The following is an 18,987-nucleotide window of genomic DNA, read 5'->3' on the forward strand; positions in this document are numbered from 1 at the left end:
TGTTCAAAAGAGTGATACATTTGTATCACAAAACCGCAAACTAGAAAAAAGTCAGACTCCATTGCCGTCGGGCACTATTTTTCTATTCGTATTGCTGCGCGTTGCACATTATTTTCAGTAAAGCCGTGATGGCTGTTGCAGATAAAACTGGCCATCAATCACACAAAATCACACCACTGTTTCTTCATATTTTTAATGACTTAGTGAATAAACAACCCAACATTAGTATTTTAAAACACATAATAGCTACAATGAAAAATATAATAATGAAAAAATTATTTTTTAGAGATCCATGCCTCAAATGAGGCCGGCACTCAAGGAGGCGAACACTCAGGCAGGAGTCAGGACAGACACTTTTTATTCTATGATGTAGCAAGGGAAAACCACAGTCACACTTAGAGGCAACGTCGAGGTCTCTTTATCATTTTTTTTTTTAACTCTGTGTGCACCTTAAACAAATATACCTAAAAAAAAAATCAGGTACAACATTGTAAAGAAAATAACAGTTGGCAAATAACAACCTCAAATAAAATTTTAGTCACTGTATCACATTTTGAATCCACAAAAACATATATTTTAAGACAAAAGTACATTTTTATATTACTACCACAACAGCAAATACAGTTAGCGGCAGTAGCGCAGGGGGTGCTGCCCGGGGAGGCAGGCACCGCAGATGTGTGTCCGACTGTCCAAGCCGTGGATGGTCTTCTTGAGTCCTCTAGTGGTGTTCAAACTAGGTCCTCGTGGGGCTGAGTCCTGCAGGTTTCCCTTCTCCAACACACCTGAAGCTCATCAGCAAGCTCTGCATAAGCCTGATAATGATCCTGTTCATTGGAAACTGGTGCGTTGGAGCAGGAAAACATCCAAAACCTGCAGGACTCCGGCCCTCGAGGATCTAGTTTGGACACCACTGCTCTAGTCCATTTGATGTTGCATTTGAGGATAGTGGGAAGACTTTTCCGATTTCAAATCAGGAAGTGTGAACGGGAACGCTCCCTTGAACTCGGAATCCCACTGTTTCTTTGTTGCTGTATATCTATCTCCCTGCATGAAATTATACGGTGAACTACTAAACTGTATGGAATGCTTATGAAATAAGGTAAAAACAATAAATAAAGCAAAATTACAAGAAGGTGAGTTTGCTGGAGGTCAAAATGTGCTTTTAGGACCAAAATAAAAAACAATTTATCACTATCCGCCATTTTGTTACTTTTGCCTCAAACACTTTCAGGTCGGATTTGGGAAAAGCCAACTGGAATAAATCCGACTTCCGACTATCCTCGGACGCAGCATTAGTCCGACTTCCGACCTTCTTCGAATGCAGCAAATCTTTGCGTACACGCCCCCTCTTCGACCAATCACACCATTGTATCTAACAGAGCTGCTCATTCTTTGACACGTTAAATTTGTTCACTCTTGCAATAGTGATTTAATTGGCGAAACTGACATAATTGGATGGAAATGTTCATGCGTAGAAAGCCAAAACTACATAAACAAAATTAAATATTACAGACCGTTTATCGTATCAGATAAGCTATGAAGCAGGTGTAGTAGTTGTTTTCTAATAGACGATCTTCGTAGTTTTGTTCCGTTTAGCCACGGTCACAACAGTAATGGCGGCTGCAGCACGGCTTCTCCTACGAGGTGTACACTCGAAACTTTCTGTCACCGGTTTATCGACCATACCACAGAGCCCCTTTGGATCCACGTTGCTGAAACTGTCACCAAGCTGCGAGCCCCACATCAAAGCACAGCGTAGGCATGCAGCACACTTTACCTTCCAGTCCGACCTCGTCCCGACACAGTATGGTAAGTAGCTAGCTGTTCTGCTAGCTTTTTCCTCTTGCGCTAGTAGCACGAAAGGTCGAAAAATTGGTCCACATTATCTGTGTTTGATTATTCGACAGTGTGGCGTAAATAATGAAAAAAGGTAGTTCGTTTAGATAAACCAAAGCCGTCACTAAACTTTAACTTAGAAACTTTATTTTGTTACAGCTTTGTTATGATTGAAGGAAATACCATTAATTGTAATCGTTTGCGTGTTCAAATAATTGCAAGATGAGATTCTGGTGGAGAGGGTCCTTGCAAGGTTGGTTTATTACAGAGATCTCTGGTCACACAGTTAGACATCACCCAAGCAGTGTCATCCAATGTGTGTGTCTTCTTTTGCCCACACAGCCTCTTTATTCAAAACATGAGGAAACGCCTCTGTCATCCCGTGACGCACAGAATGAGTTTGCATTTTCCCAGTAAACTAGATCGTCCTTGAACTTTTGACAACCGGATTTCTAATGAACAGCAACTAGACTTCTTAGATAAACATAGAAACATTTTAACTTTCTCATTTCTGGGAAAACAGTACAAAAGATAGCAAGAATGTCAAAAGCATTACTCACACAGGTTATATCAGGTCAACATAATTACACCTTCATCAACACATCTATAATGAAAAGTAAAACAGGTAAAAAGTAAAATAAACCAATAAAAATGTTAATAATGTCAACATGATCTACTGGCATGAGACGCGGATAGCATTAATTTTGTGATGATAAGGATAGTTGCCTCCTTTAGATTTCTAGTGCTACTGCCAGTGCTAATAGCCAGGAAAGTGAATTAAGTGAAAATATGTTGTAATGCATGACTGTGCTTGCACACCTGTGTGTAATCTTGCAAGCCAAATTCAAAACCAGTTTCTAGGCGTGCAGTAGTGTGGTCACGTGACGTGTCAATCACTGTACTGTAGTAACTATACTGTAGCTTACTGCATCTATTGTAAGTGTTGTCTGCACAACTGCTCAAAAAATGGGGGACGCACACGATCCTGGAGAACTCAATTACTGTACAAATCTTAAAGGGCCACACGTTTTTTCATTGAATCAAAAGTCAATTTATTGAAGATTGCAGGCCACATGCAATTGTAATATAATTTTCAAAACAGAATGCATTATTCACCACCAAAGCAACAAATTCAAAAACTAAAGTAAATAAAAAAATGTATTTATATAAATGAAAATACATAGTTGAAGTAAACTGGACACACCGCCTGTACTGAATCCAACGCAGGCATCATGATGGGTTCAACAAAATGTTTACTTATTAATACAATCATAAAGAACCACAAAAAGGAAAATTGTATTGAGTTGTTTGCATGATTTTTCTGAGAAAGAATGGGTGCCCTAATGCATCATTGGTGTTAGTCATGCTCATGCTCCCCCCCCCCCCCCCCAAAGAAAAACAAAAAAAATGAAATGGTGAAAAACAGTCTAATCCTATGTCCCCACCTTTGAGCACTTCTACCTAATTCTCAGTCTTAAAAGATAATTTCTGAAAAAATGCAAACAAGCCTAATGTAATTAGTAAAAAAACTGTCAATGGATTTAACAGGGTCTTTAGGTATACATCTGTGTGTCATAACACACACTTTGTCATTGACACATACAGCTGAACAAATTTTAGTGAATAATCTGGTACACGCTGCCGAATGAGTTGCAACGTCTTCTTCCTGCCACTGTGACGTCACTGCCTGTACACAAGTCAGTGAAGTCATGGGAACTAAGCTGCCTGAATAACAAATACAAATTCAAAGAATTCAATTCAATACAATAGTGCTTCAAGTAATTTAGTAAAATCTACCATGCTAAGAATTCCTCAAGCTGTTTAATGTGTGATGTTTAATTATATATTGTTTTGAAATCTGTGCTTTTAATTTGGAAGGCTGTTCTGTATTTCCGTTTCCTGGTTCACGTTCTCCGTCCATCTTTCATCTCATAGCAGTGCAGTAGTCATTGACGATATACTATATAATATACAAAGATCTGTTTGCACTTGAGAGCTAATTAAATTGTTGAGTACAACTGAAGACTTATGTGCTCTCTTACCGGAGCCCTCTGTGGCGCTCAATAAATGCAAAATAACCATTTCTGCCTTTAGTTCCTGACTGAAAAACGGCCACAAGAGTGGGGGCCGATACCAGTATCGATATCCATCGCGAGTACCGACACTGTGAAATGTGTCCTGGTAGCAGCCCATCCCTAATAGGGACATTAACATAGTGCTTATGTACTGCTTATGCTTACATACTGTATTGCCGGTACTCTGAATTTTGTCTTGTTTTATTTGTATTTGTACCTCCTTATAGGGCCAACCCAAAAGATGAATTTGTTCCAGTCAGTTACAAGTGCCTTGGACAACACTCTTTCCAGTGACCCCACAGCAGGTATCTTGCTAAAACAACATCTTTTATTCATTAGTTTTCATACTTTGAACATGTAATACAAGAAGTCAACCAATTGCTTCTGTTTACTTCATAAACTTATAAGCAAAAGATTATTACATATTCTACTGCTACATTAAAAAAAGATGGGAAACGAAGACTCTAAATTTAATATCCATAGCAACATTTTTTGTTGCAGGAACTTATCAGACACCTGTAGTGAAATTCCAAATAATGACGTAGCTTGTCAGATGTGGTCTACATATTGTGGTATATTAACCAAAGAATATAGAAGGTGTGTGGATCATTTTTCAGTAAATACTGTACACACAATTTCTGAAAGAACTGCAAAGTCAACACCTTGTGATCCATAACAATCATCAAATGTCAGCAACAAAATTGTTTAATAAATACTAGTTGAAGAAAGATGTGCAGTGGAACAAAAGTTGAATGCTACAGATTGAGAAAATGCTTGTTATACTTTTTTTATTTGCTTTTTTTGTGACACTTAATTCCAAAAGCCACTTATTATGCCTTAATCATTAAAGTAAAGTTTTGTTGTTGTTGTTTTCAGCTACTTTATTCTTTGAATCCCGTCCCATTTCTCTCTTTGTCAATGTAATCAGATCCGAGCCTGGTTCAGATTTTTATAAGACTGTTCACTGTTTTTCCCCTCTTGCTCAGGAAATATAACTGTGTTGTGCTTCTTCGCAGTCATCTTTGGGGAAGATGTGGCCTTCGGCGGAGTGTTTCGATGCACAGTGGGTCTGAGAGACAAATATGGCAAGTTGAAACCTGCTCAATACCAATTTTTTTTTTTTTTAATCTTCCGCCCACATGCACACATACACAAACAAACGTTGTCTCTAGGTGGGAAGCGAACTCGCGCCGCCTGCACCAAGGGCAAGCAACTATGGAGGGCCAAAACTCCCAAAATTCAAAATAAATAGATAAATAAATAAATTATTTAAAGTAAAAATAAAAACGGATAAAAAAATATATATAATTCAAAAATTAAATCCCCCCCAAATAAATATAAATTAAAAAAAATATATAATATATATATATATATATATATATATATATATATATATATATATATATATATATATATTTATTTATTTTTTTCCATTTATATTTATCTTTTTGAATTTAATTTCTCGAAATTCATTTTTTAGATCTGTTTTTATTTTCACATTTAGTCATTTATTTATTTAGTCATTTATTTATTTTGAATTTTGGCAGTTTTGGTCCTCCATTAGTGACGGCACCACCTCACCACCCAGAGCTAAAATCAAGCCCCTTGTTGTCAGCAGCTTTTTCTCTGCATTTACCACAAGGTGGCAGCAGAGTATTGAGGACCTAAACAACCTCACATTTTGCTGTTCCAATAAGAGTTCACTGTTCACCTAGAGGACCAAAAGGACCCTTTTGCACATATTTCTTCATTGTAGCCCAGGAAACAATACAAATGTAATTATTGGTTTGGGTACAGCCTACCGTATTTACCTGATAACCTTTTCTAGGTGGTGTTGAAATTACTGCTGTTATTCATTACAAAATCAGTGTTTACATATCCTGGGGATGCTTTTATAAAAAAATTGTTTTACTTGTACTGCTTGTAACTGATATGACAAAGAAGTACTGTAGGTAGTTAATGCTAGCAATGCCAGTTTGATATCAATTATGACTTTCAAACTCAAATGGGAGCAAGTTATTGTGTCTTGCACGGTCCGTTAAGGCACTAGGCAGTTAAAATTATTTATTTTTGTATTCTGACATATGGTATTGTAGGCAATAAGAGCTGTAGAATAATGACAATGAGGCAAAGGGTGCAAGTATTGCCAGTAACCCCAAAAAAATATCCAGTTCTGGTGTACAGTATTTGTCTGTGTGCGCATTTGAAGGTGTTTAAGGGACAGGACAGATAAGCAGAGAAGAAGAAGCAATTGCAATACTGTGACTGGAGTTGTCACTACACTGTTACATTGCACGTTTCTACAGCAACTGTTGAAACAGACTCGAGGTCTGTCTATCAACAATTTGTGCAGCCCCTGTAGACTTGACATGATAAAGGCGAATGCATCATTTGTCTATTTTTGACTGAAATCAATGAAGCTCAGCTCAGCTCAAATGTCCAGTCATTTGCGGCATATAAATTGTGCGTGTACCACTAAAACAGGTGTTTTGGGAATTTGCACTTTCAAATACGGCATTAGTTTAACAATACCGATTGTAAAATGCAGTTAAATGTGATTCTTCTTGTATTGTTATTCTAACAAGGAACCTATTAAAGTGTGGTGGATCCCTTTCAGCTCTTGAATGGATAAGCAGAATTTGTCACATGGCAGTAGCATAAAAAAAAGGGTCACATGCACAACAGTGTACAGTAAAATCACCACTCTGACTCATGAGTTTTTCATTTGTTTTTATAGTTAGCTTAAAATGTTGGCTTTTTGCTATTTTACATCAAACCCCAATTTTTTTCTCCAAATAGCAACACTTCTGCTAATTTATACTATTTTCTTATGCGATGACATGCATAGAAGAATAATCTGAAATCATAGGCTACTGTCTTCCACCTCTTACAAGATGATTTTGGTCAGTTTGCTTTGGTTTTGTGGTTTTGTTTTTTTTAGATAATGTGGAGTCTCGAATCAATCGCACAGTAGCTGGCTTTGCCTTTGTTTTCATTGACGTCAGAAATGTTGACCTTTTGGAGAGGGATCATTATTTTCCATCTCATCTTTGTGTACAGTGATGAGTGCAAAGCTGTTTTTATCCCTCTTACTACTGAAAGGGAAGGAGCACACCTTTACCACCTGCAGCAACTATACAGAAAAGAGGTTAATGCAGGGCGAGCACTATATGAATGGCTTTTGTGATATTTTCATCTTGGCTCTACCCCCCACAAAAAAATTTAATATATTTTTTGTAATTATACTACTTCTACTGCATACTATGTGTTGTTTCTATATTTCATAGAAAACTGTGTTGGTAGTGACTGGAGTGACCAATGAATGAATTAGAATTTGAATTTTTGACTTCTGTAAAAGCCATTTGGCATGAGTTTGCAATCAAATATCTACTTCTTGAATTGCAACAAAGTTAAATTACAGAGTGCCTTGAGATGCGAGTGATCCAAGTTTTTCGAGATTCGAGTTGTTGATTTATCGTTGTTTTGCGATCACAAACTTGCAATGATGTATGGTATCATTAGTAAATATTCTGCAAAAACGAGTCTTCAAGCTCTATAATGCCACTCTCCGCTGAAGGTTACTATCTAAACATAGTTTGTTTGTCGGAAACAACCGCAAAGCCTCTACTCTTATACAAAGGGGAAACACCAGTGGCACACGTGCTATCATTTAGCATCTACTGTATGTGGTGGTGGTGGTGCTCTTTAAGCAACCCATGTCTGAACATACACAGTGCAGCAGGTTACACATGCAGACATTGACAATATAACAATGTTCACAAGCATATGTTCTTTATCCTCTGCAAAGAATGATCATTACTGCTGTACCGAGAAGCCAAGAGAGGAGTGGATTCTCCAGTACAGTATATCCTTAGTTCTGTCTTATACTGCCCCAGGTGGCCAAAGAGAAGTCACCAGAATGAGCAGCACAATGTGCATCACTGCAGAAAGCAACAAAAACTGTTACTTTCTTTTCTTAATTCAATGTAATAATGGCATTTAATTTTTTTTTTTTATAAAATATTATACAGTACTTTAGATTCCTAATTTAAAAAATGAGAAGAAAAAAAAAATTCTGGATGGATTACGATCATGGCATTTCCATGATTTCAGTGGGAAAATGATTTCAGATATTGTTTTGAGTTAGTTACGAGTGTGGTCAAGGAATGAATTCCACTCATATCTCAAGGCACCACCGTACCTTCGAATGAAACTTTGCTGATCACTATTACATGGATGACAGAGACATACTGAATCAATTACGCACCTTTCTACATACATAAAAAAACATGTCAAAAAGATTTAAACATGATGTGGCTGATTGTTTTTTACCATCCCAAGTCAACATGTACCATTATAGCAGACAATATCTTGCAAAATCGAACTTGCAATTGACTTTACTTAAGGAAAATGATACTTAAGGATATGGAATGATTCCTTTGACTTTGTCTGGTTAAATTAATAAAGCTGTTTTCATATTTTTCTTTGCACGAAAAGACTAGTACCCCCAAAATTTGCCTTCTCCCTTAAACAAAGGGTTCAGTCAAGTTGAAGGGACTTCTTCTGACAAGTTCCAAGTATTAGTCAATGTTGGCCCAAATCCTCTAGATGTCTGCTAGACAGCTGAAACTGAATAGGAATGTCACCTTTCAGCATGACAATGACCCCAAGCATGCAGGTACATCCAAATCAACAAATTGCTTAACCAGAAGTGTTATTACATATTGGCCAAAAGCAGCAAACATAGGGTGAGAGGCAAGATTCACTGTAAACTGATCACATGGGTGATCAAATTCACACATACAGAGTATTCAATTAACCATACATAATGTTTTGGACTGTAGGAAGAAGCCAGAGCACCTGGAGAGAACTTGGCTGAGCACATGCATGCTTTTACTCCACACTATGCCTTGAACTAGGAGTCTTTTTGCTGCCAGGCAACAGGCCAGGCTAACCATGCATTCACTATGCTTTCTCTTGAATTGGAAACACATGTTGCACATCTTAAGACTTGTTATCGAGACTAAAAGTCTCATTAGTATCAGTCAATTATTGTGTTGAAGTGCAAACGTGGCAACGTTAAAATGCTAAAATATCCAATTGTTACTGTTGAAACCCCCCCCCCCCCCCCACATGACTTTAATCAATTTGCCCTTATTAATTTTTTGCCTAACATAGGTCAAATATATATTTTTAAAATGGCATGTTTTTTGTTGTTGTATTTATTTATTTATATATTTATTTAATGTATGGCCACAATGTTTCTGGTCACCTTGACACAACACACATGCATTCCAGTCACCTTCACATGAGGTTGACTCTCGTACTACGACCAATGAGCTCACCCTTGGATCGTTTTAATTTTTATTTCAGATTTGTGATGGTGTCTTAGCAAATTGAATTTAATGAGTAATACTGATGAGGAGGATATTTTATGCCACCACAGACAAAGAAAGTACAGAGTAAGCAAAAATAACATTCATAGTCCAAATTTAGTGTACACATTCTTCCGACTACATGTCAGATTACAGGGTGGGGAAAGGGAAAATTGAATCGCTAGCAAAAATAGGATCTGTTTTTTTCATCAGATTTTTTTTTTTATACTCTGGATCACTGAATATGTTTGCTACAACCAAAAAGGGCTGCATTACATTTTTGGAGTGTATTGCTGTCATCTAAAAATGTGTACTGTATTGATTAAATCTTGCCAGTGTGTATGCAGCATAGTCAAATGAAATGTAACTCAGGTGACGATTGAAATTGTAGTTTCTAACTTCTATTTATATAATATATATAAACAAACACATTTCTAATATAACGTACATCAGCCATCCCCAATTAGCAGCCCCATGGGCCAAATCCGGCCTGCAAGTGATGCTTTTGTCGTTTTGTCACTCATAAGCAGGCTTAGGGAGTCCAGCAAGTGGATACATTGTCACAAATAGCTGAATGGGCCACATTGCCTCGACTCACACAGCTGCGATATTGTGAGCAAACCAATCATTGCTGCCATTTGGGCCACCAGAGTTAGCGCTATCTTTATGTTATGTTGATAAGTGACAAGTAAGTTGCTCGTGGCTGGGAAAGCATTAGCCATTCAAGCAAATGACAGGCTTCCCTACCGCAGCCAGAGGGAATTGATTTGTAAGTAAATGTGAGCATGATTTGCTGTTTATACTCTACTATATGTAATATACTGCTAGTGCCGTGTGCTAGGTTGACCAGTCCAGAGGTTGCAGTGTCACGCATCTCACCTAAACTCAGCTTGAATTGGTACACCATCCAGCACATCCATGACCCTATTGAGGGTAAACGGCAGAAAATTGATTGATGGATGGATTTTTAAATCTAATATATTACTTTCACGTAGAAATAACCGTAGGCAGGTAAGTGGGTGACAGGAAAGGAAGAAAGGAAGACCTCTACTTAGTCCGGCATGGCTTGAATGGCCAAGTATGAGTGTTGTACTTCTTGTACAGCCTACTTGGAAAATGCTGCATCTACTGTACAGTATTGTTGCCTCAATTAGCTTATATTCTAGATTTTTTGCAGGTAGTTAATTTATATTTCTCTTAATGTCACCCCAGGTAAGGATCGAGTCTTCAACACTCCACTTTGTGAGCAGGGGATTGTGGGATTTGGTATTGGTGTAGCTGTTGCAGGAGCCACAGCTATTGCAGAGATCCAGTTTGCAGACTACATCTATCCTGCATTTGACCAGGTAATAAAAATAAATAATGAAGTAAATTATACATTTTTAGGATGTCTCAGTAGCCTCACAATTCATTCAAAGGACCTGTTAAGAGAATTCAGAGATACTGTATAGTTCTAAATACATTCTCTCTACTGTAGAGATATATTTTTATACTGTTTTTCAGCAATTTAGATTTCCTAATTTGTTTTAATAATGGATTTTATTTGTAATGCACTTTGTATTACAGCAATTTCAAACAGATTTTTCTTGGTAAAAGATGTTTAAAAAATAACACAAAAAGAGGGCCGAGCAAAAGGCTTTTGTAAAAAGAAAAGTCTTAATAAGGTCTTGTTTAAAACCGCAGTAGTTGGAGGACACAAAGTCATGGACAAGCTTCTCTACATTTGCCAGGATAGTGTAGGGTGACGTTTTGCAATGTTTCTGAGATGGTAGAATGACATTTTGCAGAGGTGTTTGTGTGTGCCAAAGTTGAGATGATGGTCGAAGGTTTATATATTTATTTTTATAAAAATGTGCCTTGACAGCCAGCATGTGGGCAGGGCTCAGCATGCCTCCTTGGGCGTGAGTGCCCGGACATCACAAAGAGAAGTTAGGAGAGTGAGTTCAAAAAAAGAAGTTGTGACATGTAATTTTCAACCTTAAATGAATATTTCATGAATATTCAACTTTTAATGAGTATTCATACATTCATTGACTATTCAATGAGTATCTGAGGGTGCGGGGTACACTGACTCCTTGTTGCTGCTACACACACACACACACACACACACACACGCACACACACACACACACACACACACACACACACACACACACACACACACACACACACACACACACACACACGCGCGCGCGCGCACACAAAAAGAAAAAAAAGTAACTGAAACGTTTCTATGTTTCTGATTTGCAATCCTTGTTGATTTCCCTTCTCAACAATATCTGTTTTGTAAAGATTGACCAAGCTGTAAGGGTTCAAAGGAAGGAGGACATGCCCCTTTTTGCCAAAAATATTCAAATTCAGTGGGCAGTAGCTTCCAAACACCTGCTCCGATTGAAATTTAGTGCTGTGCAATCATTATCAACAAGTACAGCAAGTTTCATTAAAATCAAATTCCGCTAGGTTAAACCCACTGGGTGATTTGTCATGAAATGTCCCTATTTAGGAAAATTGTAATTCCCTTATCCCACCTGTATTAACTTTCATAAATTTTACTTTAATAGTGGATGTTGATAGATAATTACCAGCTCCACAAACACACATCCTAGTTGTGCTATTTTTGCTTTGCTCTCATACTATTCTTTTAGGTACTGTGTATGTTGAATATCATGAGAGGGTGTTTCATAAACTGCCCTCAAATGTCATGTTTTCTTAGGGAGATGAATTGGCATTTATATGTTGCTATTGGTGTCACAGCGTGTGTCCTCCTTAAGATAAATGTGTGTCCCTGTTCTGTCAAAGATGCATACAACAAAATATGCATCAATGATGTTTGAGGCCAATGTTGGAATCAGGGGCGGTCCTAAGCGTGTCTTGGGTTGGACTTGTTGCAAACTGCCTTTCAATGGTTGAGTGAGCGGATTGGCGAACAAGGAAGTCTTGTTGGCTTGCATTGGAGAGTCCTTATCAATTGATCAGTCAGTCAGAAAAAAAATACTTAACTCATTCACTCCCAGCCATTTTCATTGAAGCAACCCCCTTCACTCCTGGCTGTTGTACTGGATTTTGACTGATTTTGCAAGGCCCACAGAATATTGTGTTCTATTGCTATAAAAACATGAAACCTCCCAAAAGAAAGATTAAAGTCTCTTCTTTCATCAGGAAAAAAAAGTGTATTTGTATCTGTTTTCATTTTGCAGCAATTAGCATTAGAATATAGTTAAGTTTCATCATTATTCACAAATCTATTTAGAATTCTCAGTAATTGAGGTTTTTTTTTCAACATGGTCCTAGTTCATTTCCTATGCTCTGCTGCCACCTGCTGGCCGTTTGTGTAATAACTACCATTTCTTCAACCATTGCCGTTGAGAGGCTGCATCAAAGCCTTCTGTATGCTCTAGCATAAAAAAAACATTAAAAACCCAACAACGTATAAATACATCGTCTTTGCAGTTGAGAGGCTGCATCAAAGCCTTCTTTATGCTCTAGTATTAAAAAAAAACACATAAACGTAAAAATACATCTTTGGGACACTTAAAACATTTTAAATTGAACATTTGTATACGTCTTTGGGAGCAAATAAGTTAACATTGACCATCATCTTTCCATTCCCGATGAATCACATTGCTAAATCATTAGTCTGGCGGCGGCCTATTATGTATGTTGAAAGAGTATTTGAGTTTTGAACCCTTTGGAATTTCCTCAATTTCTGCAGAAACTGGTAATAAAAATTGATCTGATCTTCACTTAAAGCTACTGAATGCAAAAAATTAAATTTCGAATCGCTACTGCCCGCTGTTGACAAAAAATAAAACTGCACCCCCCCTTTTTTTTTCAACTGCATACTCGCTTCTTCACGTACAGAATGTACACATGATGTCAAATACGCAGACAGAGGGCGTGAAATTTGAACCTGAATCCAATCTGAAAACTATGTAAACATTAAAGTTCAACTTTTTACAAATATTACAACTGATGCAGAAATTCATGAAATTTTAAAGGGCACATAGGTTTTCTTTAGACCATTTGGAGTTGATACTAACAAAAAATCTTCCTTCTGCAGCAACAAAAGTGTGCCAGTCGTTGGATTAAATCTGTCACTTTATATTTTTGGGCGGAACGTAACATACTGCTTTCGTTTGTAGATTGTCAATGAAGCTGCTAAGTACCGCTACCGCTCTGGCAACTTGTTTGATTGTGGCAAACTCACCATTCGGGCTCCCTGGGGATGTGTCGGCCATGGTTCCCTCTACCATTCCCAAAGCCCAGAGGCTTTCTTTGCCCACTGCCCTGGCATTAAGGTGAGGCTTACAGCACCCTACAGTTTCTTTATTATATGTTTCCATATTGCAGTATGGTTGTTGTTTTGTCAGTTTTACATTTGCGAGAAACATATAGGATGGATGGATAATTGGATGTTTGATTTTGGTGTGCTTCTCAAATGCTTCCAATTTACCATTTATTAGTTTGCGAAACCCGTTTAATTCTGCATTGAGAGATGAGTAGGGCTGAAATTAGTACTTGAGTAATTCAAGTACCTCAAGTAAAAAAAAAGAAATGATTGAGGCCACACACACACACACACACACACACACATACATATACACACATCCAAAATGCCTTTGCCTTGGCGGCGCCAAAAAGTGACGTTGCTCACGAAGAGTATGTCTCCGCAAATAAGCAAATTTGATTGCATGATTCGTTTTGAGCCGAGCTTAAATCGCTTTCAATGGCCGAGTGACCAAACCCACTTTCTTTTGTTAAAGAATGTGAATGTGGCTTGCCATGCTATGCAGGCCATACCTGCCAACTTTGGCTTGTGAAAAATTTGATTTTTTTTCACATTGTCCCCGGAGTGGCAGGGAGCGGCGGACATTAATTCGTCGATGGGGGGTAGTTATGTGCTAACAAAAAGCGGACCAGCCATTGACGAAATTCCCGATAATGTCTCGCCGTATTTTTCACTATCCATCTGGTGTCACGCTGCATACTCCATTTTCCTCCCCTCCAATTGCTTTCATTAGAAATTCAAAGGATTTAGGAATGGTGGCCCGCCGCTCCTGAATAAATGTAGAGGAAACACTGTGATACAACAAACAGCAGACAGAAAGTGAAAAGGGGCCATGTATAAAGTTTATACAGTATTATCCATTACATCTGCAATGGAAGTATCTGTTTTTATACAAGCTTTTGCAACACACTAATGATGGAAACCTCAGTGAAAGCAAAGCCACTTACTAGTCTGTCATTATTGGCCTTACATAAATAAGCCAAAGAGATTCTTTCTTGCACTTTCCTGCCACTCCACTCTGGAGTGTGATGTCATGTCAGCATAAGTATGCTGATGTTATAAAGAAAATTGGTTTGATCTTGTTCTCAAATATTTAAGAAGATGCTGAGATTGATTATATAATGTACCATAACACTTAAAAAAATAGAAATTAGAAAATCACAATGAAATGTGACTGGTAGACCGAAAACAACAGTTGAGTTGTCAAATCAAGCTTTCTTTAATCACATCTAAAGCTGGTAGTCGGGATATTCCGAATCTACTTTTTTCACTACCGATACCTTGAGTTTAGTATCTGCTGATACCATATACCGATCCACTCCAACTTTGTAAGCGGGGGGGAGGTATAAATCTTATGAATTGTTTATTAGATAACTGAGCAACAGCGGAACAGTTGTAAATTAACCAACAGCTCCTCTAGCTTAGTAACACAAAATATACAAATAATCAGGAACAAAACCTGTTTATAATGGATTTGTCAGTGCAAATAGGATCGTTTGTGGATCGAGACCTTTTTCACAGATACCCGATCCGATTTACTTTCCAATGTCGGGGCCGATACCCGATACAAGCAATCGGCTCAGAGCATCCTTAGACATAATGACCAAAAAATTTCAAACAAGTTTTGTTTTTGTTCTTCCCCCTTACAGTATTTGCTTTGTTTCAGATAAAGTAAGGCGACCTCAACATAATATTTCCAGCTTAGAAACACATACTTTCGGTGATAAATGTAGGTATTTGTCCATAAATTTTTGCTTTTGTAACGTATAAATGGGCATGTCATTGGCAATGTTCAACGTGATTGACCTTTCTTGTCATACGAAACACAACGTGAAAATCCTTCCACTCATGTTGTCTGTTTCTTTTCAAAAATTAAACTCACTAGTAACTTTTTTTTTTTTTTAAACGAGAAGTCATAAAAGTCGCTGATTATGTCAAACAAATCACATTGTCATCTCTGATCCAGCTTTTGCACAAACATCAACAGGAAGACAAATATAGGATATGGTTGCAACACAGTATGAATGTGATTCAAATATCTACTAAAAAAGATGGATTGCTGGATTTGACCAACTAATTACAAGTTGACCACTGGGCAATAAGGCCTTAAGTAAAAACAAAAGTTTCAGTACTTTTGCTTCCTATGCAAGTTGATTATATTTAAGAGAAGGCGGGTAGTGGTAATGGGGGTGTAGATAAGCCACTTTGCACTATATTATCTATGTTTGTAAATGTGTAACATGGATATAATTTCAGGATAAGAGAATCACACTTTTAGACATAATCTTAATATTACTATTAGTATTTGAAATTGTTTTAACCCAATGTAATCTTTGTGCACAGGTCGTAGTACCTCGTAGTCCAGTGCAGGCCAAGGGACTGCTTCTGTCCTGCATCGCTGATAACAACCCCTGCATTTTCTTTGAACCCAAGATCCTTTACAGAGCAGCAGGTAAATGGATTATTTGTAAATGTAAATTACATGGCAAGGGGGGGGTGCACTATAAAAGAAGCCCAAGAGCGCCAGGCAGAGCAAACCAAACCAAGTGAGCCCAAATACAGTAGGAGAGACAGAACGAGAGCAAGACAGTTTTTGCCCTCATTATGGAAACAGAGAAGTGTATAATATTTTGAAGGCATTCACCTGTTCGATTCTGACACTGACAAAGAGGAAAATTAGTTTTTGGGTTTTGAGAGCGACAACAAAGGAGGGAGAGTGACTGACGAGGCCATTCTGGGACTCTTCGGTTTCGACACTGAGGAAGAGGACTTTGTTACAGTAATGTATTTTTGTACAGTGGTGTTATTAATGCACCTTTACTGCCGTGTTACTGGCAAGCACTTTTAAAAACGGATTTCAATTAACCATTTGACGTTATTGCCTCGTCAAGCGCTGTAATTTTTGTTCTGTTGTTATAGTGTACTACTATTGTGACTGCAGGACGTGCGCTGTATTATTTGTGCACCTCAAAAACCCTTATACACTGGTGCGGTGACATTAAAACACCTGCGGCTTACAGTCCGGTGTGGCTTATACATGGACCAATCTGGTGTATTCTCCAAATTTGGCTAGCGCGGCTTATAGTCCTAGGTGTGCCTTTTAGTCCGGAAATTACCGTATTCCAAATTTGTGTAGCGTGAGAGAGTTGTTTTTCAGTGCTTTTTAGTTTAGTCACAGTGCTGAGTTGCACTCTATTAGGTTTAAAGCAACACGAATATGAGTCCTCCCCTCGGTATCCAAACCCTGTTTTTTCTGCAACATTAATCAACATGTAGCTGGCAAATAATATTACTCAAATATTATGTTGTGCTGATAGAAGTACATGCGGTCTCTTCTAAGCAATGACATTCTGGAAAAATCATGCGTTAGCCTTTGAAATCAGCCAGACAAAATGTACGACTGGAGGAATGTGTGTTTGATGGGTTTGTCATTCCATTAGTGGCTGCACTCTTCTATTAAAGTTAGGCAGTTTGAAATTTTAGTATCTTGATAACCACAGGGTACTTAATGTGTTCTGTATTAATCCTTGTAAGTATTGAGTCTGTAAGTTTTTGGATAAAGATGACTTGAATTGATTTTTATTAAAAAACTGAACTAAGAAGAATACACTATATAATAAGAATAATGAAAAGTGTCAGAACTGCTGGCTTACAGCAGGAAGGTTTGGGATCCAATTCTGGGTCCTGTGTTGGGCCTTTCTATGTTAAATTTGAACATTCTTCTTATGCATGTAGGGGTTCTCTCTGAGTACTATGGTGTCTCCACAAACACAAGTATATTAGATGAATTGGCCAAAGGTTTACGGCAAGCAATACTGTACATTTAATTTCACAATATGTAAAGGAAAATCCTGATTAGCTTTGTGTGCTGTTGGGTATGGTGACAGCGTCATCAGCTACATAAATACAGTAGTGTAACAGGAGTGGGAGAACTTTTATGATTATTTTCTTCCAAATTTTGTTGCCTAACAGGGAGGTGACAATTGCACAGCAGTGCCTTTAACTTGGTCATAATGTACCCCCCGTGCTGAAAGGTGGAACACTAAATGTTTGATATTCTGTGTCCCTGTAAAAATAGGAGTAGGATAAATTATATATTAAATGGCAGAATGGATTAATTGACTGATAATAGTAAGTACTGTCATGGCCTCATCTTTATGCAATATACTTTGCTGATTTATTACGAGGTGTGTCAGAAATGTTCCAGGATCTGTGTCAGAATCTAAATTTCAACTCCAAATTACAGTCTATGTTTTCCCCTTTGATGTGATTAAGGAACTTGCTTCAGCATGGAGATGTTCTTCTCAGACAGAAAGAGCCAGAAGCTCAGTGCAGAGTTGTCCTGCCACAACTCTTGCCTCTTCTTCTACACTGAAAGAAGCAAATGCCACACGATCTCTTTGTAGACGTGCTGGTTGAACGTCTAGAGGAACACTGAAGAGGAACACTCGTAGTTTGGATTGGGAATATCTTTTGTGACACTTGTCCTGAAACTGTTCCCATACACCATGCTGTTGGACAAAATAGCATGATTGAAATGCGGATTGAAATTGTGCCAGTCATCAAAAATAGATCGCTGTTGTTGAATGTCAGTTGTTGACGCTCCAATGTGGGGTCTTTGTGTGTTTGCAGTGGAGCAGGTTCCCACGGAAGCCTACACTATTCCACTCTCACAGGCTGAGGTTGTGGAGGAAGGAAGTGATGTCACATTGATTGCCTGGGGGACACAGGTAGGTGATCCTGCACATCATTGACAACATCTCAGTGGGTGTGCTGAATAGTTGAGTTATCGCCTATCTTTGGAACCCTGGACACAGGAAAAGGGGAGTTGCATCAACAATATGTAATGTTCAAAGCCAGTGGATTAATTTTAAGTCCATTATTCGCCTCCTGTGCCACTGCAGGGTCTCTCAGCTGGGATGCTTAGACTATATCTCCAAAACCATCTCAGAACCAAGTCTGTACTTGTCTTTCGGCCTATTAACGACACATGTCTGCAGCACATTTTCAATTGGTGATGGCCTTTTCATCAGTGAGCTTTGATTTCTACGGCTTGGTATCACAGAGCCTGTAACTCGCCAGGAGTTAGATCCACTTTATCTGGCTTATCTGGAAGAAAGAAAGAAAGAAAGAAAGAAAGAAAGAAAGAAAGAAAGAAAGAAAGAAAGAAAGAAAAGAAAGAAAGAAAGAAAGAAAGAAAGAAAGAAAGAAAGAAAGAAAGAAAGAAAGAAAGAAAGAAAGAAAGAAGAAAGAAAGAAAGAAAGAAAGAAAGAAAGAAAGAAAGAAAGAAAGAAAGAAAGAAAGAAAGAAAGAAAGAAAGAAAGAAAGAAAGAAAGAAAGAAAGAAGAAGAAAGAAAGAAAGAAAGCGTCTCTATGATAGCCAGTGTTATTTTAGAAGAATGACTTGGCAAGA

The 18,987-nt window shown here is 37.9% G+C and overlaps 1 protein-coding gene across 1 annotated transcript in view; it reads left to right on the forward strand.

Annotated features, from left to right (window-relative positions):
• Window positions 1-1,375: 1,375 nt before the first annotated feature.
• Window positions 1,376-18,987, forward strand: part of bckdhb (branched chain keto acid dehydrogenase E1 subunit beta) — a 43,257-nt gene continuing 25,645 nt past the window's right edge. Inside the window, 7 exon segments of the mRNA XM_077576225.1 lie at window positions 1,376-1,809; window positions 4,139-4,216; window positions 4,928-4,996; window positions 10,499-10,632; window positions 13,429-13,584; window positions 15,918-16,026; window positions 18,207-18,304. Coding sequence (XP_077432351.1) covers window positions 1,614-1,809; window positions 4,139-4,216; window positions 4,928-4,996; window positions 10,499-10,632; window positions 13,429-13,584; window positions 15,918-16,026; window positions 18,207-18,304 — 840 coding nt within the window. The 5' untranslated portion in view covers window positions 1,376-1,613.

Source organism: Vanacampus margaritifer, chromosome 9, assembly GCF_051991255.1.
Source record: "Vanacampus margaritifer isolate UIUO_Vmar chromosome 9, RoL_Vmar_1.0, whole genome shotgun sequence".
NCBI classification, from domain to species: Eukaryota; Metazoa; Chordata; class Actinopteri; order Syngnathiformes; family Syngnathidae; genus Vanacampus; species Vanacampus margaritifer.